Genomic DNA, 22737 nt, shown 5'->3' with positions numbered 1-22737 from the left:
GTTTAAATGTTTGTAATTCTTATAAAAACATTCAGCAGTGTCTGGAACATAGGGGGCATTCAATATACATTACCTAGTATTATTTTAACATTATTATTATATAGTTAAACCCAGTTAGTGGGAAGTTGTTTGTTTGTTTGTTTGTTTTGAGGAAGATTAGCCCTGAGCTAACATCCACCACCAATCCTCCTGTTTTGGCTGAGGAAGATTGGTCCTGAGCTAACATCTGTGCCCATCTTCCTCCACTTTATATGTGGGATGCCTGCCACAGCATGGCTTGATAAGCAGTATGTAGGTCCACGCCTGGGATCTGAGCTGGTGAACCCCGGACCACCAAGCAGAGAGTGCAAACTTAACTGCTATGCCACCAGGCAAGCCCTGGGAATATTTTTTAATATTAAAAAAAAGTGAGAAGACATACTCATCTCTCCATTGATCATAGCTACAACATTAACCAGGTTTGTCAAACCACATAACTTAGGCATCTCCATCTACCACTCAGGAACTGCCTGCAGGCTCAAGCTTTTTAGGAGAAGAAGCTTTTTAAAAATAAGCTCTTGGGGCCGGCCCGGTGGTGCAGTGGTTAAGTGGGCATGTTCCACTTCGGCGGCCTGGGGTTCACTGGTTCAGATCCAGGGTGCAGACATGGCACCATTTGATGGGCCATGCTGTGGTGGGTGTCCCACATGTAAAGTAGAGGAGGATGGGCTCAGATGTTGGCTCAGGGCCAGTCTTCCTCAGCAAAAAGAGGAGGATTATCAGCAGATGTAGCTCAGAGCTAATCTTCCTAAAAATAAATAAATAAATAAGCTCTTTAAACCTGGTGCCAGAAAATATCACAAATTACTCACCAGCATAAAAATATACGTAAACTTTCCATACCTAAGTTTTATGAAATAAGCAAAATCAAATTTGTGTGAGCTGTTTTTAATCTTTGTATCTAGCATTTTTCCCCTTCTAAGTTCATATCTCCAAATTTAATCAACAATGAATCTCTAATTATTTTAAAAGTTGACTTGTTTTAGGTAAGCATTTATCTGCCCCATTGTAACATTTCTTTTGTTAGAAACAGAATTTATGCTGGTGAAGTTCAATACCCAGCAGACAAGAGACTGCATAGTTTCTGTAGCAACAGAGCTTCTGGAACCATTTCAAAATGGAATGCCAAAGACAGTGCATTAATGGAGAGATGATATTTAGAGATATATTTCTACATTAATAAAATAAAACATAATATACTTTATAAGTTAATCTCAAGTCTGAGCCAGACATGGAAGGGTGGAAAGCCTGAATTCTGTACCCGCATAATCAGCAGCCTGTGGAAACTCTGGGAACCGTGCCACTGGTCTCCAACCTAGCATAGTTGGGAAATGACACATTCTTTAAGAAGCACTCGTCCAGGAAATGAGTGGGTCACAAAGCAGTCCAGCAAAAGGTCCATAAAATTTGTTTTATGAATGAAGAGTATAAGGTGTACTGGCTGCAGCACCTTTATGAGTATGTCATAATTTCTCAGTCATTCCTCAGTTGTTATCATGGTGATGGATAGATATAACATAACTCTAACAAGAAAAAATAATCATGTCAGCCATAAGAATATTGTCCCATGCCATTTCGTAATTATTTTTAATCAATATTTTCCATATTTATCCCCTTTCCAAGATCAGATCTTCTCACCTGCCCCTTCCCACCAAAAGAAGAAATGGTATACACACACCAAAAAACCTCACAAACTTAAACTTAATCAATTTTATTCACACTACCCATGAAAAGCAATTACATTTTTACATAAACTCATTAACACAGAGAACAAGAGAAATCTTAAAATTAATATATCTGATTAGGGACACAATACAGAAAAAAAGTGAAAATTAAAAATAGCATACTTTAGTGATTAAATTTATACTGTATTTCCTACTTATTTATAGCAGCATCTGTAAGATTCCTCTATTTTTTTGTTAATAGTTAACTAGCAGCAAAATTTTTTAAATTACACAAAATCAGTAGATGTTTCCCTCCTGTTTCATTCACACAGTTTATCACATTAACCAAACAAAACCACTTCTATTTCCTAAAGAAAAAGGTGAGAAAAGATTTCATAAGTCACCAGTTTCCCCAAAAAAGAAGAAAGGGAGGAGTGAAGACGGAAGCTGAAAAAAATTTGTATGCAATTACCAAAAAATAAATTCTCAACCACCATCACCAATTAAGAGTGGATTTTTGGAGTCTCCATGTGTGTGTGTGTTACTGAATAAAAGCTACGTTAGCTTCATTTTCTAACTTTCTGCTGCAGTTGAAAAACATGTGGAAGTTTCCAGGAGGCTTGTCAGAGCCTGGAGAAGATATTGGTATGTATGTTACATATTTTGAATTGGCTTGAAAATGTTGAGGAAATTCATGTGTTTACTTTCTTGCTCTATAGCTGAGAATAAGATTTCAAATTTTCTAATTGGTTCAGACTAAGTCAGAAAATTTCAGAGAGGTTACTTCAGGGCTGATAGAAAATTAGAAGCAAAACTTTTAAGTTACTCCTCTAGTATAAATAATACCATTGGAGCATACCACCTTTTCTTCTGTCGAGGACTGCTTCTAGATTAGTTTGTTTGAAAATGAGAAGCTTTGGAGATACATCAGTAAAGTTTAGCATTAAGGGTTATTTTGGATATGACTAAAGTTGTTGTTGGAATTAAACTATGAATAAAGATAAATTCTTGACTATTTCATCATAAAACAATGAAGAGTAAACTTTTTTTTCTTTTTGATGAGGAAGATTGTTGCTGAGCTAACATCTGTGCCAATCATCCTCTATTTTGTATGTGGGACACCACCACAGCATGGCTTGATGAGTGGTTTGTAGGTCCACACCCAGGATCCAAACTCACGAACCCCAGGCCACCAAAGCAGAGTGCATGACCTTAACCACTACAGCAGTGGGCTGGTCCCAAGAGTAACTTTTAAGTGAAATAAGTATTATTTATAAAGCCAATTATAAGGCAGTAGTGATGTAATTCTTCTCTTTATGAAAATTTTATCTACTGTTTACTTTGAATAGTCAGGAAGCTAAAACATAGTAAAATGTCTCATATGAGAATGTCTCAAATGAGAGAGAGCTCCCTAAAACAACTTAGTGAGCTCAACATTTAAGACAGGGAAATATGAAAGGAGCTAAGAATTCGTTAGGTCCTGATTTTACAAGAAATAGACAAAAGAATAGAAATTGAGTTCTCCTACGTCTTCCTTAAACCATTGGTTCAAATGCAGACTCCATCATAATAAATCAATAGATAATGCATTTGATACCAGTATTATTTCTCTGTGACTTTTTCCTCAATATGATGTCCCCTATTCTCTTTAGCCAACATCTGTATGAAGGCAGTTTCCTAAATCATCTTAAAATATTTTATTTAAAAATGTATATATACCTGAAACTTGATTTTTTAAAATGTTACACAGATTAAAATGCCCTAAAAGCAGTCTATAGCCAATTCCTAACAACCTATAAGTAAATTTACTACATTCAGATATATCCATAGCAAATTTTGGTTTTTAGGTACTTATTGACCTTTTGATTAGATTCTGCTAGGTCTTCTGTTGAAATAAGAGGATTTTATAGTGGTGCTAGAGCTGAAAGAGAAGGCCATTTATTCTAGAACACCTAAGTATCTCACACTATCCGTATGTGATATATGAGAGTGTATGAACCAGTTAGGTTTCTGTTTTACATCCTTACCCAATCCGTATTGGGCAAAAAGCAGTCTACAGAAGAAGTGTGTGTAGCTGCTTCTTCGGAGTCTTGCCTTCTCAAACAAACTGACTCTTTCCCTTTGAGTTTTTACAGATCTTCTGAATTTCAGGTATACTTATATTTAAATGTAAATGAAGAAACACAGCTCCAAGCCAAATATGTATAACTTTAGTTTTACGTGTACTCCAGAACCCTTCAAGTCCAGATAATTAAGAATTGACTACTTTTTTAAAAGTATTTGTGGTTGTCACAACAACCCACCTTTCCAGAGATCATATATATACCTCCACCATGGAGAATTAAGAAATAAGCAGCAACTGGCATTCACCATACTGCCTGTGAGTAGTATAAATTAAAGCTTTGCCTTAGAACTGATAAACCCTGAACAGCTAGAAATGATAAGTGACAGTAGAGGTCTGAAAGATTATGTCTATATGAGGGCATTTCTCTTTTATAACACAGTACAGTGACAGATTCCTCTTAATGATGAAGCCAAATCATCTAAGAATTATTTAAATTATTTTCTTGTCTTTAAACCCTGTATTTAGGAAAATATGTAATGTGTTAGGAATACTGCCATCACAAATGTGCAAACATTCATATTGGCTCTGAAGTAGTAAACACTAGTTAACTGGGAAACACATTTGTTTGGAATCCTTCATTCTTTGATAATACTAGGTAAATGAGGCACTATTGTCCAGAGTTGTTTAAAAAAAAAATTAAGAGGGGCATATACAAAATAGAATGCAATCCTCAGGGTTTAATATAATATAAAACCCTAAGAGTACAAAGGTCTCTACAAGGTTAAAAATGGAGAAGTTGCGTTCCTAAAAAAAATCTCATTACCACTGACAGGGAGACAGTCCTCTGCTGTCAAAGCAGCGGGTCTGATCAGAGCTCATCAGTGCACCAGAGTCAGAGGGAACCACCAGCAAAACCCACAGTCTGCACAAGTTTTCCTATGATTTTATTTTATTTCAACCTAATCCTATTATTAAATATTACAAAATAGAAATAACAAATATAAACTTCATTATTGTCCTGTAACTAAACGCTATGACGTATTTGAACATCTCTCTCGATCAGCAAAAATAAAAACAAAACTCTCTTGGCTTTTCCTGTTTTCTTCAGACTTATAAAACAGCAAATATTTTTTCAGTTTTGCTTACAGTAAATTAAAGTAATAAAGGTACAAAAGAATAAAGCACTCTATCTAGATAAAAACTTTAAATTCATGGTGAAATCTTTAGGGAGAGATTTCCATCTTGAAGTAGAAGGGGTCTCTCATACAGTGGATACCAAAGCACTTGTTTGCCCTTTCAGTTTTCAGTCTAGTCAATGATATGGTGATTCAAGTTAAACTGATGGAGCTTCCTGGGCAGCTCTGACTGTGCATCACCTGCTGTGGTGCCTGCTGAGAGGGCAGATTCGCTCTCTAGCCCCATCCTGTGCTTCCGTGACATAGAACCAGGCTAGACTCAGGAACTAAATGCCAAACTCATGAATAGTGGCACTAAGCGCTAAACAGGACCCCTTTGGTTACTCTTCAAAGCATTTAAAGAATAAAAATGAACATTTAGACAGAATTAGGTGAGATCAGCAAATGACAGGTAAAATTTAAGACTAGCGCCACAATCTTCAATACATTTAATAACAAACATGTACTGTATGCCACACTGAAGAATATTTTTCCTACTAAGTTTTCCTTAGCATAAATTCCCCTTTTATGTTTTTAGTTTAAAAATGTAATTTATAACCATGTTTAAGCTATGGCAAATTTCAATTATAAGGGAAGTCAGCATATAATTCAAAAATGGCAGACAAATATCTTATGTTTTAGAAAGCTTCACTCTTCCTGTGCACATTTCCAGAGCTGTTTCTTAAAAAAAAAACAAGAGCATATCCAGGGAATTGGTAAGACAGTCTAAGAGCACACAGGAATTGAGACATTTTTCCTTAACTTCCTGTCTCTTGCCTATTCTTCACCAGTAGGACTACTAAGAAGGCAAATGTAATTTCTATTTTACAAACAAGAAAATGGAAGCCTTAAAGGATCTTTGAACAAAAATCTATGCCTGTGGCAATTGTGAAGCTTCGCAGCAAACTGGGCAAGAAACAGAGCTTTTTTAAGGGCTTCTCATCAACACTTTGGGAGACAATGACAGAGTGACACAAAATTAGAGAAAGCCCATTTAAGAGTTTTATCTGGATATTTTGAAAAAGCAGCCACAAAAATATGTCAATGGCAATAAAAATCCTACCCCAGGAATTTGAAGGTTATTGAAAAGTCAACCTTATAAAATGTGAAAACACTTGTTGCATTATAAAATTCTTTACAGTCATGCTCTGCATAATGACATTTCGGTCAACAACAGACTGCATATATGACAGTGGTCCCATAAGATTGTTACCATATAGCTGAGGTGTGTAGTGGGCTATACCATCTAGTTTTGTGTAAGTACACTCTGTGATGCTCAGACAAGGATGAAATTGCCTAACGATCCATTTCTCAGAAGATGTTCCTGTTGTTAAGCGACACATGACTGTATACTCCAAGTTTTTTGAAAATGTCTGATGAAATGACTAGAGCATTTTGGTGTTGAAGAAATGAATCCAAGTTCTTTGGAATCTCAAGAAACAAAAGAAATGCCAATGCCACTGACAGAATACCAGAGAAGTATAACAAAATGGTCATAAAGAAATGTGCTCTATGACTTTAGAGGCTTGATCCCACCCAAGATCACCAGGAGAGATTTGAATCATTTCATAGTTCAATACATTCTACAGACTTTTACCAGGAAGAATGGATCACTTCTTCTCAATACTGATTTATGTACACTTCAGCAGTTCAGGATTATCAGGCAGGATAATAATGAAGAAATACATAGGAATATTAACTGCAGCTTTGCAACCTATGTTTTCACCTTTTGGGAAATAGAGCAGGAAGAGGTTAAGAATATGTGACCCCAAAAATATACAGGTAGGTAAGCCTACAAGTAGCAGCCAAAAAAATATTCAGTATTTCAAAAGCTTCTTAGAGGTACAGTGGTAAGAAAATACTTTGATATTTCAGGATGTCCAGAAGGCAAAGAGTTTATATTGAAACTTTTACTTTCCTAGGGTGAAGTTTTGCTTTTTGAACCTTTAGATAATGCTAACTTTATATGAAAACCTTTGATGATTAAATTTTTAAAATGTGATCCTTATTAATTTGTACATCTTTCTTCTATGTAGGAGACACAGCAGTTCGAGAAGTTTTTGAAGAGACTGGCATAAAATCAGAATTCAGATCCCTCCTCAGTATTCGGCAACAGCACACCAATCCTGGAGCTTTTGGGAAGTCAGATATGTACATCATCTGCCGCCTACAGCCGTGTTCATTCACCATAAATTTTTGCCAGCACGAATGCTTACGATGTGAGTGGATGGATCTCAATGACCTGGTCAAGACTGAAAACACGACTCCCATCACCAGCAGAGTTGCTAGGCTGCTGCTGTATGGGTACAGAGAAGGGTTTGACAAGATTGATCTGACCATGGAAGAACTTCCGGCAGTTTACACAGGCTTGTTCTATAAACTCTATCATAGAAAACTGCCAGACAAGTACAAAACTATGACATTAATGGATTAAATTCATATTTACATGTTTAAAAAATTGTAGGTAAATTTTACATGTAGATTAATGCATACCATATTACAAATAGGGAACATTTTGTGTTAACTAAATATCTGACTTTAATTTTCTAATGTGTATGATTTCCATGAAGAAACTTGTTTGTAAGTGTGCAGATTTTAAAAGCCTCTTTTCAAATGAAGCAAATGTATGAAAAAGATTGTAGCTCTAAGGAAGCTTCACTGGATAAAGGCAAATGCTCTATAAAAAGTGGGATTCTATACATTTTCCAGGAATTCATGTTTTTCTTTACTAAGGCAATGGTTAAATATTTTACTATTAGATAAAGGTTATCTGACCAGTTATCCAAACTGAGCAAATAGCTGTACACATTTTTCTTTTTCTTTCATTAACAAATTTCTAAAATATACCTCTTCTTTCACATAAAATGAGATCAGATGCTGCCATTAAGATCAGCTCTTAGCAGACATTGGAAGAAAAAGTATAGCTTTCTGTCCAGGTCCTGTTTTGGGTCCAAGTTTATACTGCCCCGTTCGTTTCAGGGCCACATACCAACTGGAGTATTTCCTTGACCGGTAAGTATTGTAGTTATTAGATTCCAATCGTTCAAAAAAGAAACACTCGTCCGTAACACATTTCTGAAAAATAAAGGAAGAATTAGTAGTAGTTGTTGTTTTTATCATTATTATAGTTCTTGCATTAAATATTTATGACAGTACACTACCCATTCTGCTCAACCAGCAGCAGTGCTCTTGGGTTCAGCAGGACAATCAAACTAGCAAGATTCAACAGGGCAAAATCTGACATAATCTAGCTCTGCAGAAGGATGCAGGATGGAAACACAGGATGTCAGCAGGACAGCTTCAAGCACAGCTCTGTGGAGGAGTCCAAGGACCATTCTCCAGCCCCCACAAAGGACAAGTCAGGTGTTGGGCAGCGAGAGGACACAGAGGTGTAGGAACCACACTGGCTCAGACTTGAAACATCCCATGAACACGGCTTTCGGGGGTCCCCACAAAGTGGGATACGCCCAGTAACAAGAAGCACACTAGACTTAGGGAAACCCACAGCTATGGCTTCCAGTTAGGTATTTATGGTCCATCCACACTTCTCCCAGTCATTTTACTTTTATCAGAGCTCCAGTGAAACAGTACTGAAAGGGTAGCCCTGGGGTAATCCTCCCATAAAGGAGAAGGGTTGTAATAATACTTTACTCACAGAAACAGAATTAATTCCTTAAATTATAGCAATTTTTTCTAGTGGCTGACATTGTTTCTAACATCTATTCTATAAAAAGAATAGTTTGTTGTACAGAAAATAGCTAGTGTATATAATTCCAAAAAATTGTATTGGAACATTATAAATGATTAGCATTCTCAAAACACTAATAGATAATGAGGAATATGTAATGTAGACCATATTGATTTCTGGAAGTCTCTTTCTTGTGGGAGGGAAAACTACTCTGCCTTTTTATTTCAATTAAACTATTTATCAGGAAGGGTGGAAATAGCTAGCTTTACAAATAGACCTGGAAATACTACTCCAAGTAATGGAATCTAATAGGCTGCCACATTATTTCAGGTAAATATTCAATAATCAACTTCACACTGATGATACTTATTGACCTCTGGGGGAAAAAAAATCAACAAATGATTTATTCACTTTAAGCTAAGAAAGGAAAAATCATTTATTTTTTATATTACGATAATATATATATAGAAGGATGATAGAATGATAAACTCATATAGAAAATCATATAAATTTACACATATTTATATCTCCACATATAAATAGAAGATGTATACACAAATAGATGACATAAACCTATGGATTAGTATTAATGAGTGTACCAGATTCCAGATTATTTCTATATACTCAAATCTAGGAAACTTCAGGTTTGGGAAAATGTACACTCAAAAGACTTGAATCTTTTCCCAGATTCTCTGGTTCCAAGATAAACTAAACAATGGCACAAACTATGAGAAAAAGGTAGGTCAATAAGCAAAACAATGAAAAGAGCTGGCATAATAACCAAAATGAAAAGTAAAGGACTTAGAAAGACCTAAGAGGGAATAACATGCGTCTAGTCATCTAAAGTAAGGGTGTGGTATGAGAGCCTGTAATCTGCTTCTGCAGACGAGAATTTTACTGGACATTTACTTGGCTTTAGTGTTTTGACTACTGTTAACTGAACTTTAAAAACTGAAATACAAACATCTAATTTGCCCATTTGTTGCAACACATTACTAATAAAGCAACTTAAGTCTTTCTGATGCAAATAAATCACCAGTAGCCTTTCAGAGACACATACGTTGCACAGGGAGCCAGCTCTGTGATACACAGGACTCTTAAAGATTCAAATGTGATAACAGTGAACACTTCTACCTGGAGTGATGTGGGTATTCCATATCCATTACTTTCAGTTTACCTTTGGTGAAATTTAGTACACTTCTTGTGTTAACTGAAGTTAACCTGGGTTACTTTGTCATTTCTCAGTGCCAGTGATAAAAATCTTCCTCTTTCCCTATTCCAGGTTTATAATTAAGAAGTGGAGGGGAAGTAAAGAGTGAAAGGAAAAGTCATTGTAATCATAGAGGTGAGATGAAAGGTCACCATTTTTGCTTGACAGGCTAATTCCCCAGAAGTAGACCTAACCACATCATTCAGTCATCACTCAGGACATTGATATGCTCATTTTTTGGCGTTCTGTCAGCTTCCAGGGTGCCCCACCTTCCTGGCTGGCACTCCCTATAATGCTTGGCCTACTGGGATACGTACCATGCCAATAATAATTGCCTTCTGCCTTCTCAGCCAATTCCTAATATTTCAGAGAAAGGAAATACTACCAGAGATTAAATGGATAATACATCATGGAACCCCCATTTTTTTTTTTTTACAGAAGTTACTTGTACCTTTACAAAAACAGAGGGGAGGGAAGGAAAACTTGCATGTCTGCTGAATGTTCAGTCATATAAATTTACTAAACTGTTTTGCACTTGAAAACAAACTGCATTATTTTTTTAACAGGGAGTAGGGCCAAAATTCAGTTCTCAAGAAAAGCAGGCATTTAACAGCCCAAGGTAAGTATAATTTTCACTTCTCTCCATTCTAAGTTTACAAACCCATCTTCAGTGACTGTGATCTCAATGTTCCTGTTAAAAAATGATGCAATATAATTTTTATTAACTTTATAAACATATTCACAGAGCTTTTTTCCTATTCTCACTGTTTAACAGCTAACTATCTCAAACAACAGAAAAGGAGGGTCTTCTCTTTTTTTGTTTTGAGGAAGATTAGCGCTGAGCTAACATCTCCTGCCAATCCCCCTCTTTTTGTTGAGGAAGACTGGCCCTGAGCTAACATCCGTGCCCATCTTCCTCTACTTTCTATGTGGGATGCCTACCACAGCATGGCGTGCCAAGTGCTGCCATGTCTGCATCCGGGATCTGAACTGGCGAACCCCAGGCCGCTGAAGCAGAATGTGCGCACTCAACTGCTGCACCACTGAGCTGGCCCATGGGTCTTCTCTTCACATCACAAACAACAACATCACAGAGAAAGTGGATAAGCAGCTTCAAAGGGCTTATAACAACTTGTACCCTGTACCTTGCCTTCAAGGCCGTATTTTCTAAAGGCCCACGAGCTGGGAAATCCCTTAATTCATGGTTACTGACTGCTTTCAGGCATATCATTTTATTTAAATATCACAACAATCCTGTGACATAATTATCATAATCTAAGTTTTAGAACTCAATGCTCTTAGTAACATTTCAGATTGTGAACACTCTTTGCCCATGTATCTATCTGACACGTTTACATCAAATTAAATTTTCTTTTCTTTTTTTTACTTACAAGTAATTTTGGGATACAGAAAGCACACAGTTCAAATAATGCATTTATTCATTTAACATATATATTTTTTCTAGGCACTGGGATACATCAATGAACAAAACTGAACAAGGATCCCTGCCTTTGTGCCACTCAAATTCTAGCTGGGGGAGACACACGGTAAGCAATAAGCATAACTGAGTAAATTATATTCTTTGCTAAAATATGATAAATCCTATGAAAAAAAGTAAAGCTGAGTCGGAGAAGAGGGATTGGGAGTGGTGGCAGTAGAGATTAGGTTGCAGTATTAAATAGCACAGTCACAGTAGGCTCCACTGACAAAGTGACATTTGAGCAAATACTTGAAGGAGATGAAGGAGCTAACCATCCGGATATCAGAGGAGAGCACTCCAAGCAGAGGGAACAGCTAATGCAAAAGCCCTACGACAGAATCATGCCTAGAGTGTGTGAGGGGCAGCAAGGAGGCCCATGTGGATGAAGCAGAGGGTCTGGAGGGCAGAGGAGTAAGAAATGAGGTCAGAGAGGTAATGGGATGAGAGACAGGTAGGCTATTGTAAATATTTTGGCTCCTACTCTAAGAAGATGGAGAACATTGTAGACTTTTGAGCAGAAAAGTGGCATGATCTGACATATTTTTCCAGGATTACTCTGGCTGCCAAGTTGACAGTGGGCCAAAGGCAGATGCAGAGAGACCAGTGAGAGGCTTGCTCAGTAACCTAGGCAGAGAGAGTGAAGGCCTAAACTACAGTGGTGGCAGTAGAGATGATAAGAAGCTCTCTGCTTCTGGATATGTTTTGAAGGTAGAGTCAACAGGAATTCCTGACAAAGATCCTGTGAGGATCTTTGATGGGCCAGGAAACCTGGGTTCTGGTTCTGCCTTGATCCCTAACTAACTGTATCTTTGAGGGAGTCACTGAACTTCTCTGAGCCTTACTTTCCTCATCTGTAAAATAAGATTGGATTCGATGATCTTTAAGATCCCTCCCAACTGTTAGCAGTCTTTAGGCCTTTAAAACCATCTTTAATTGTTGGCATACAATAAGAAAAGAAATTAAGAACTAGAGAAAGTTCTCCCACCATCTCCTCTCCTTAGGCACTGGCCTCACAATTCTTGTCCACGGCTGAATGTTAGATTTGAACCTTATGGCCACTTCCCCATGCTCTGCTTTTTGGATTGTTTATTCTTTTACAGTACTTTGATTTTGCAGTTTTGGCTTATAAAGGAGTTTGCTCAACATGAATCCAAAAATGCTTCTGATTACACCACTTCTGAGAATTAAAAACAGACATGATGTAAGTATCAGTGTTGACTATTTCAGAACAAAATAAAATACACAAATTGTGAAAAGTTAAAAGTAAATTTCATCTTAACCTTGTAATATATATATAGGTTGTGTAAGATTTTATGATTGGTTTCTAAAAGAAGCAATAATTCTTACTAGGCAGTAACCTTTGAATTTAATCTAGTATTTTATCTCTTAAAAAGGATATACATTCCTCTTTAATTACTGCATTTTTCTGAGAAATTTGATCAGTATATACTGTCAATCTGGATAACTGAGCCCCTCAAAAATGCATTTTCCCTACTTTACTATGTGTGTAGCTTTCATTTCATTGTTAAGCCCCCACAACTAAGCAAGTTATTCTATAGGTAAAAAAGAATTTTACTTTTATAGTAATTAAATGTACATCCTCAGAATATAAATAATTTTTTCATATTTGACTATTATGGATTAACACAAGTCTCACACATTCTTATACTTACTGAGATATTTTGTTCAGGTTATCACAATCTATAGCATTATATAGAAAACAATGTGCATTTTTCTAGCAGATGAAAACCAGGCGAATTTTTTCATACCAATGCTACCATTGAAGTTGTTTGGTGATTTAAATTTAAAATATAGTTAACCTCACTATATGCAATTTTTTAAAAAATCTACAATTTCATGAACACTTAAGCAATCGTAAATCCTAGTATTTGTTCTGAGACTCTGTTGCTCATAGCAACAAAATTTATCCAGCAATGGAATGGAATAATGAGTCTGTTGTGTATTAAAGAACTACTTGACTTCAGCCTCCAAATATAGGCTTTGGCAGTTAAATATAGTTACTCTTTGAACTTTTGTATTTTACAGCTTCAAAAGGGGGGAAAAGATTCTTAAGAAATGTTTTCAAACAGTGAGAAATCCTTAGCCTGAATGCATTCATGCCATTAATATGTGAAGGTGTTGGAGAAAAAAATGGCACACAACTTATTCTTTTTTCATACTCTCAACTGGTAGTAATCAACCTAACATGACTCTTACAAACCAAAATGTTTGATGTATCCAGAGTACTCTTCTTTCTGAGGGGAAACTAGAATGTTTTACAAATCACTGCAGGAACCACAAACAGGGTAAAATGCAGAAGAACCCAGGGATGTGTCATAGCACAGCAGTCTGAAATGGGGCCCCAGGTAGAAGAGGGGGAAGAATTATGCCTTTGGCAAGTGCAAGGTCATAAACCCAAGTTTTTCCAAGTTATAAGGAGCACCTGCATCCTCAAATGATGGCTACTAGTCACAACACTGGACTTCTACCAAAAGCTGCTAGTGGTTTTTTAATTTTATTTTGTTTTGGTTCCTTTTTTATATGCCAGCTGTCTCTTCCCATTGTCACCTGAGTGAGGTCTCTGCTGACATCCCTGGCTATGGTGTTGTTCCCCATCAGTGATTCATCTTAATCCATTAAATGCTAGCACAAATGATATTAATAACCAAGGGTCAAGACTTTTAATTTCTTGCCTAAAAGTTGCTATTGTTGACAGCTCAATGCCTATGCATCTGACTCAGAGAGATATGCCACTTACTGAACCACCAACACCACCTCCTTGGTTTTGGAGTAGGGGTGCTTACTTTCTCATCTAAAAATTGACATAGCCCACCCAGACTAATTTGAAAGAGATAGAATTGCTGCTGAAAAGGCAAGGCAGCAAGCCACACAAATTGAGTGGTAAGAGTAGAGAGTAATTCGTGAACTTGGCAGGAATAGATGCTATGATGGGAGCTGGCAACTGGATCTTGGCTGGTGCCATTCCTCAAAGGAAATTGATAAACCCTGAATTTTCCATTTATGTGTCACAGCTGTGGCTTTGTCCCTACAGAGAGTTTGTGATAAATTTCTAAGCATTGCTAAATTAACTCTTACTGCATCAACCTGTAAGAGATTTGTTGTATCAGGAAGAATTAACACACATCCAAGGAAACAGAAACCTATTTAAGACTAAATACAATGCTATGACCTCAATCTTATGAAAAGTCCTGCTTAGCTAAGGAAGAAACTAGAAAACACTGTTAATTTTAGAGCACCTTATGCTTCTGGTGGTACAGAATCAACAGTTTGGGAAGCTTACTGCCTATATACCCAAGAGAAGAGGTCAGAATTCTCTGAATTCTAACTTGTAGAGAATTCTGTAAGAATAAGACAGTTCAGTTTTCAGGTCTATTGTCTTAAATTTGTCTCCTCTTTTATGAAGCCCACTAGTTTCAGAAACGCACTTTAAAGTACAGTAGCTTCTGTTTCCATGACTTGTGACAATTATGGAGGTTTTTATCATGACAGATGAACCTATATTCCATCCTATGTTCTCGAGATAAATAACCCCTCCAATGACTATCTGACAGGGCCACTATGATCATCAGGTCACTGGACCTTCTAATCTCAACAATCTCAAGTCACTCACTGAGCTAGATTCAGACAGACATAGAAAAGGCTAGAGCTTTAAAACCATTTGACCAGTGTTGTCCACTGTTAGTTATGACAGAAGCAAATGTATGCATCTCTTTTCTTTTCTCCGCCTTCACTGTCTGACAATAGCCAAACCAATACTATTGCAGAAGCCATGGTGATCCACACTATATGTGTTTTGTCACATCCTTAGGTGAGAAGAGTAGGGGTAAACGCCTCTTCCTCTCTCTACAAGATCAAGGTCATGCAAAATTACCCACTGATTCACTGTCCTGGAAATATTTTATTTAATTAATTAATTAATTTTTTGAGGAAGATCAGCCCTGAGCTAACATCTGCTGCCAATCCTCCTCTTTTTGCTGAGGAAGACTGGCCCTGAGCTAACATCCCTGCCCACCTTCCTCTACTTTCTATGTGGGATGCCTGCCACAGCATGGCTTGGCAAGCAGTGCCATGTCCACACCCGGGATCTGAACTGGTGAACCCCGGGCTGCCAAAGTGGAATGTGTGCACTTAACTGCTGCGCCACGGGGCTGGCCCCTGTCATGGAAATATTTTAAATGCTTCTTTGGTAGATTCCCAAAGAATTATATTGCTACAAGAACTGACAACAGACTTGTAGAAAAAAACACAAGAACAGTGGAAGAAGTGAAAGTCCCAAGTAGTCAACCTTTTAGAGCTACATCTTTTGCCTAAGAGACCTCATCCACTCTCGCTACTTATATGCTGATAACACCTAAGTCTATATCTCAACACAGACCTCTCCTCTAAGCTCCAGACTCATAATTCCAACCATGCAGTGAACATCTTCACCTGAATTTCTCTTAGGCAATTCAAACTAGATAGGTCTAAACTTTAACCTGTATTACCTTTTCCCAGAACTTGCTCTTTTCCTCTTTCCCCTTTCTCATTCTACCTTCTCATCCAAACCAGAAATCTAGGCGCCATCTTTGACTTTTCCCTCTTTTCCACTCCTGGATCTAATCAATCTCAAGTGCTAGCACTTTCCTCAGTCCTCTCTGTCCTGCTATTGCCAGGTTCTCATCGTCACTTGCTTGGACTATTATGATGGCCTTCTAACTGGTCTCCCTCCATCAGTCTTGGGCCCCTCAAATGCATCCTCTACTCTACTGCTGGAGTGATCTTTCTCAAATTCAAATCTGACTGTGTCTCTTCTTAAAACTTTTCATGGCTTTCCACTGCTTATAGCAGCATGGTGCACAAGGTACTTCAGCAGGCGGTCTGTCTACCTCTCCAGCCTTATCTCTTCCTTCCACCTTGTATTTCCTTTGCCCTTTATACTCCAGCAGTGGTGAATTACTGGTGATTCTAGAGTTATGCCTAGTAAGCTTTGTGCATTATCTATACCCTCATCTCCACTCCTTCTGCTCTCCGCTGCCTGATGGACTTCCCCTAGATCATCTAAAATCCTATTTATAGCTCATCCTCCCTAACCTAGACAAGTTTAATCACTTCCTTTCCTACTACTTCCTATATCATAATACTTCTGACTTCCTTTCCTATATTACTATGCATGCATACAAGATATAGAAGGAACACATCAAAACCCTGATACATTATTACAAATATTTACTTACACTTCTGTCTCCCCAGGATTGTGACTCATTAAAGGCACAGACCATTTTGTATTTAGTTTTATAACCCTGATGCCCAGCACAGCATCTGGCACACTGCACACTCAATAAGTACTGGCTATTCTTGAAGAGGATTCTAAAATTTATTCAACTACAAAAGGGGGGGGGCACTACACCAAGACATGTTATTTATCCTGCAAAAATCACATAAATTGATAATATCAACATGAATATATCTTTGTCAGATGATCAGTTAGATGGTTGAAATATTCTTTTTCTCTGTAAGTCTATTTCAGTTCCTCCAGAAATCCAAAGGTCTTCACTCAGAAAAAATTTCAAAAACTATTTGTATAGCTCAAAACACCACAACAGCTCGGTACTCCTAGATCCCTTCTGTGAGGAAAGTTACAGAGAGGTTATAACTGGCTGCTGGTATTGGGATTATGGCTGTGGTTTGTGTATGCAGATATACACACTTTCAGGAACATGTCCAACCTACTCCGCCAGCCAGACAGAAGTGGGGTCTGTGTCTTTTATAGGTTTTATTTCCCTGCGCCATTCCCCACACACTGTGTCTGCTCAACAGATGTGCAATCCTAGTTCTAACAATAATGGGAAAGTTGACAGGCAGCCTGCATTAGTGGAAAGAATACTAGCCAGGAGCTAGGACACATGACTAGCAGTGATAAAAAGTAAAAAGAGAGAAGTTGCTGTCCTGAATGAGCTTATACATAAATGAGAAGTAACATGAGAAGGAAGTAACAATTTTGAGGACTTGCTATGTATTAGACCCTGATTTTGGCACTTGATATAAATTAGTTAATTTAGTCCTCACAAAACCTCTGTGAGAGAGGATCATTATTGTCTCTGTTTTACAGGTAAGAGAACTAACTCAGAATAATTTACCCAAGAACACACAGCTAATAAGCGGCAGAGACAGCATCTGTACCTTGGTCCAGGGCCCACATTCTCAACTAGTATTCTCCACTGCAAGTGTTTTGTATGTCAAATGTGAAAGAATAAACTTAAAAACTTATACTCAAAATTTTATATGTCCATCTAACTGATCAGCAAATAACTGCACAGTATAAGGAATTTTTTTAACAGTAGTTTAATAGCTTTGCAGGGAAGGCAGGACAATGCAGTGAATTAGAGCTCACGCTCTGGAGTCGAGACACCTCAAGCGTCATCCAGGCCCCACCTCACATGAACTGTGTTTTCTTAGTTACTTTATTACTCCCTCAGAACTTCTGTTTTTGCATCAGTGAAATAAAGAGAATACTACTCTCTATTTCATAGGGTGAATATGAAGATAAAATGATATAATACTTGCAAAACCTTAAAAAAGATTTAATAAATACCAATACTAGCAAATTAACAGTAATAAAAGCTAACAAAGAAAAAAACTACAAAAACAGAAAACATTACTTACAGAAGCCAGTAACCTTCCATCTTCCTTCATAGCAAGATAACGGTTCGCACACACTCCTTTGATAGACACAACCCCTCTCTCTTCTGCTTGAAGTTGTAGTTTGACTGTAAGTAATGAGGAAAAAAAGACCTTTGTAGCATCAAAGAAAAAACAGCCATCTACACATTTATGCAATATAAGCACAAGATACACCTGAGCAACCAGCTATTCCACTCCGGAGGATTGGCGGGGTGGGGGGACAGGGGACGGATGTGAATTAAATTCTCTCAGCAAGGAGGAAAGGCAGATCTACGAGCGCAGGAGAGCCTCTTGACTTCCTTCCCACCATGTGTCAGTGAGCAGAGAAGAGTCACAGAATGGAGAATTTTTTCTTTACTGTGCAATTAGCCTCCACTTGGCCCTGTTAACTGCTTAATATTTTTTTTAAGTGAACATATTTTGAGAGTACATAAAAATGTAAACCACTTATGAGAATTTCCACGCTACTGTCTCAGTTCAAACTCTTTAAAAGTTATTTTTAACCAATTCTTCACAAATAAAATATAATCTAATTGCTCTCTATTATCTTTCGGTTTGTATTTCCTTCAGTTTCTACACATCTTATTTCTCGCTTCCCCTTCAGTACAATACCAATGCATTTATCTGTCTTTATGGAGGCATTGTGATGTACAGCTGTATTTTTATTTTTGCAGGTATCCATCTAGTGGAAAAACAAAATGCTTATATTTAATTTGCTTACACAGTGTCATGAAGGATTTTCAGAAGGTAAGATCCTGAAGAGGATGACCTATCTGTTACACTACATTATCAATATTACACAGGTTGCAGGAAAACAAAAAATAAATATTACATGATTATGATGATCATGCCATATGGACAAATAATGATCTAATTAATTCAGATAAAAAGAAAGTTAAAATTTTCTATTTTGCTGCTCAGAAGAAGCATTCTCCCACCTAGAACACCACTCCCCAAAATGTATTTTGGCTAACAGATGTTACATTAAAAAAGGGTTCTGGGGCCAATAAAGTTAGGAAATTCTTGGGTAAGCCTGTTAACTCTTTATTGCCAAACTTCTCAGAACTTTGCTCCTCATAGCCTGCAATGTAAATCACCATAAGGGGATCAAGTATACAGTATTTATAAAGTTTGCCTGGTCCAAGAATGAATTTTTTCACAGGTCATTCTATGGTCTATGAACATATCTAGGATATTCTTGACAGCAGTAGAAAAAAAGCAGTGAATAGTCAAAATTTTAGAAATCAGATACTATTATTTGGATAACATTAGAAACATAAAGTAAACTTAATTTTCCCAGGTGTTTCCAGGTAGCTAGGAAAACATGGCCTGAAAAAGTAATGTTTGAAAGATTCTGGAATTATTATTAACTTTGTTAGATATGACTATGTCATAGTAATTATGTTTTAAAATTTTTCCTATCAGCTAGAGCAACCTACAGGTAAAATGAGATATAACACCTGGGAGTAGCTTAAAAATATCCCAGTAATCAATCAATCATTTTTTTATAAAGTGGGTGGGATAAATAAAAGAAGATTGATTAACCTATGTCAATAGTTTTTAGAAGCACAGGCGTTCATCATGCTATTCTCACTATTTTATGAATGTTTGAGAATTTACATTTTTAAAAAAAGACATCTGTTGGACATTTAATGTCTGATTCTCTTCCGTGCACCAGTCACTCCTGTATTCCGGAGAGCACAGCATTAGTTAAGCCTGAAGTTACCAGACAAAAGTCTACAGAATCTCAAAAGATAATACAAAGTAAAGAGAACTATAATCAAGACGTGGAAACGAAACAAAAAGATTGCTGTCTTTTTCACAACATTACTGAGAAATGTAGAAAATAAGCTTTATTTTTAACAAATATAACCAAAATTATCTTAACGATTATGAGCAAATCCTTGCATACAGCTCTAAAATGATCTAGAGAGGCCATATTAATTCTGAATACATTCTCATCTCTTCTTAACTCATACAATTAGCAAATAAATGTTGGTTTATTAATAGATGGTCTCTGGAAAGAAATGAGAGTAGCTGGTAACAGTGCAGGCCTCCAGGGAGGGGAACTGAGTGAGATGAGACAGAAATGGGATAGACTTCTTTCCCACCATACACCTTTCTGTATTTCCTATATTTAAAAAACATTAACATCATACCTATGTAATGTCAATAAATAAGGTTCAGATATCCATATGTTGTATAAATGCTCATGAGGCAAGACTGCATAATCAATCCCTATACTTCTTTCAGCACCTTATCAATAAACTGTAGCCTAGCCCTAGCCTACCATCTTGTAAATGAGTATTACTGGTCAGAAGGGAGATTATGGATACTAACGTATGACCAATACCAGTGACTTAATACCAAAGTAAAGGTCATCATTCACTTATTCACTGGCCTTTTACAGATTTCTTGGGTATTCCACACTAGGGATTTGTTGTTCAATAAGACACTAAAAAATAAACATTAATGGTAGGTGCTTGAAAAGTGTTTCCATTGCCATATAATTATAAAAATATAAACTTTAAAAATAACTAGAGCCTAAAACAAGAAGAAGCTGGCTAAGCCACAAAAATCATAGATTTTTCTTTAAAACCCATCAGAGCTGAGATACAAAGAACCTAAATGAACTAAATTCCACATACAGATGATGATCCCTTCCCAAAAAAGAGATGACCAGCTGCTTTCTTCTCTGACAGGAAGAAGAATAAACCTGCCAAAAAGGAGAGTATGGAGAAACCAGCTGAACTTTTACAAACTTTTAGTTGCTGCTAATGTGAGGAATTAGAATTCTGAGGAGCCCTAATCAGAGAGCAGTCCCATACCCGCCTGACAGCTCTCTCCCACAGAGCTCGCACCCAGTGCACAATCACCACACACCAAAGGCTGGGGACAGAACAGAGGGGCTGAGAGAGACGCCTGAGTACTTCAGGCCTTTGCTGAACACAAAGCAGGAGTCCACTGAGGGCTGGGAGAAAGACAAGGCTGAGAAAATCCCTCTGAGAAGCACTGAGCCTTCATCAAATGCAAAGCAGGATGAAGAGAGATCTTCCAAGACAAGGAAAGCCAGGGGTAGAGTTCAGGAGCAAGGTTGACTCCTGACCTACCAAACATTTGGCAGCTGGGCTATAAGGCAAAAGGGAATACAAAAAACTACTCAGTTAACCTAAAGAAGGCAAGAAAGGAGAAATAAAGACAAAGAACAGATGAAGAAATTAGGAAACAAATTCCAAGATGGCAGATTAAACCCAAACGTGTCAATAATTACACTAAATGTAAATGAACTAAACACTCCACTTAAAGGAAACAACTGTCAACAGGATAAAAAAAGCAAACCCAACTATGTTGTTTAGAAGAAAACACTTTAAATACAAGCAAGTTGCAGTAAAAGATACAGACAAGTTGAAAGTAAAAATGTGGAAAAAAAGGTAAAATGCACACCCTAAGTATAAGAATGCTGGTATGGCTATATTAATATCTGATGATGTGGACTTCAAGGCAAATAATATAACTAGAGAGGAACAAGGTTATTTCATGATGATAAGAGGGTCAGATACATCAAGAAGACATAATTATTTTAAATGTGTAGCACCTAATAATAGAACTCGAAAATATCTGAAGCAAAAACTAACAAAAGAAGGGGCTGGCCCAGTGGTGTAGCAGTTAAGTTCATGCACTCCACTTCAGTGGCCCAGGGTTCGCCGGTTCAGATCCTGGGCGTGGACCTACATATGGCTCATCAAGCCAAGCTGTGGCAGGTGTCCCACATATTAAATAGAGGAAGATGGGCACAAATGTTAGCCCAGGGCCAATCTTCTTCAGCAAAAAGAGGAAGACTGACAGTGAATGTTAGCTCAGGGCTAATCTTCCTCAAAAAAATAAATAAATAAAAAATAATAAGAAAATTTTTTTTAAAAAATTGACAGAAGAAATTTAAAAATCACTAAGAATATGGAATATATGAATAACATTATCAAGAACTTGATGACTTTTTTTGAGATCAGGTAAGTTCCATTCCCCTGAGACTTCCTTCTCTTCTTAACATCACAGTCATTTGGAAACTATGCTAAAAAAATATTAACTCTGCTAGCATAGTAAGCCATCCTATGCTTATTTGCCTAGTGAACCTGAATTGTTCAAATCAGTTAACTACAGCTGAGAAGCTCTTTTTCGAAAGTCACCATGATGTAAAAAGTACTATCAAGGGCTCTTGTCCTGAACTGCTGGTGCCCCTGGTTCCTTTGTTTGTTTTTTAACAGGCTGAGATATAATTCATGTACCATACAATTCATTTAAAGTGCACATACAATTCAATGATTTTTAGTATACTCATGTGCTGCATAACAACATTTCTGTCAATTATGAACTGCGTATAAGATGGTGGTCCCATAAGATTAGTACCATATAGCTGGGTGTGTAGTAGACTCTATCATCTAGGTTTGTGAAATACACTCTGTGATGTTCTCACATTGATGAAATTTCCTAATGCACTTCACAGCATGTATCCCAGTCATTAAGCAACAGAGGACTGTGTATTTATAGGGTTGTGCAACCATCACCACAATCAATTTTAGAATCAACTTTCATAATCCCACACCCTTTAGCACTCACCTCCTGAGTCCCAAATACCACCATCCCCAACCCTAATCTACTTCCTGTCTCTGTATTTTCTATTCTGGATATTTCATATGAATGGGATGATACAATATGTAGTCTTTTGTGACTGGCTCCT

The 22737-nt window shown here is 37.1% G+C and overlaps 2 protein-coding genes and 1 long non-coding RNA gene across 5 annotated transcripts in view; 2 read left to right on the top strand and 1 right to left on the bottom strand.

Annotated features, from left to right (window-relative positions):
• NUDT6 (nudix hydrolase 6) overlaps positions 1 to 7644 on the top strand; it is a 30300-nt gene extending 22656 nt beyond the window's left edge. For all 3 annotated transcript variants that reach the window (XM_070504720.1, XM_070504721.1, XM_014845514.3), the window contains exons 4-5: positions 2294 to 2348; positions 6980 to 7644. In XM_070504720.1, the coding sequence (XP_070360821.1) occupies positions 2294 to 2348; positions 6980 to 7377 (453 nt within the window). In that variant the 3' untranslated portion in view covers positions 7378 to 7644. The remainder of the gene's footprint in view (positions 1 to 2293; positions 2349 to 6979) is intronic.
• LOC123284554 (fibroblast growth factor 2) overlaps positions 1735 to 22737 on the bottom strand; it is a 57063-nt gene continuing 36060 nt past the window's right edge. Inside the window, exons 2-3 of the mRNA XM_044767269.2 lie at positions 17985 to 18088; positions 1735 to 8018 (exon numbers count right to left, since the gene is read on the bottom strand). Coding sequence (XP_044623204.1) covers positions 7833 to 8018; positions 17985 to 18088 — 290 coding nt within the window. The 3' untranslated portion in view covers positions 1735 to 7832. The remainder of the gene's footprint in view (positions 8019 to 17984; positions 18089 to 22737) is intronic.
• Positions 9890 to 21415, top strand: LOC123284555 (uncharacterized). Its single transcript, XR_011501886.1, has 6 exons — positions 9890 to 9976; positions 10408 to 10460; positions 11307 to 11388; positions 12422 to 12522; positions 18677 to 18749; positions 20705 to 21415. It is a non-coding gene; the product is annotated as an uncharacterized lncRNA (long non-coding RNA).

The sequence above is a fragment of the Equus asinus genome, chromosome 3 (assembly GCF_041296235.1).
Source record: "Equus asinus isolate D_3611 breed Donkey chromosome 3, EquAss-T2T_v2, whole genome shotgun sequence".
Lineage (NCBI taxonomy): Eukaryota > Metazoa > Chordata > Mammalia > Perissodactyla > Equidae > Equus > Equus asinus.
The sequence above is the reverse complement of the archived record's forward strand: the minus strand, read 5'-3'. Positions and strand labels throughout refer to the sequence as shown.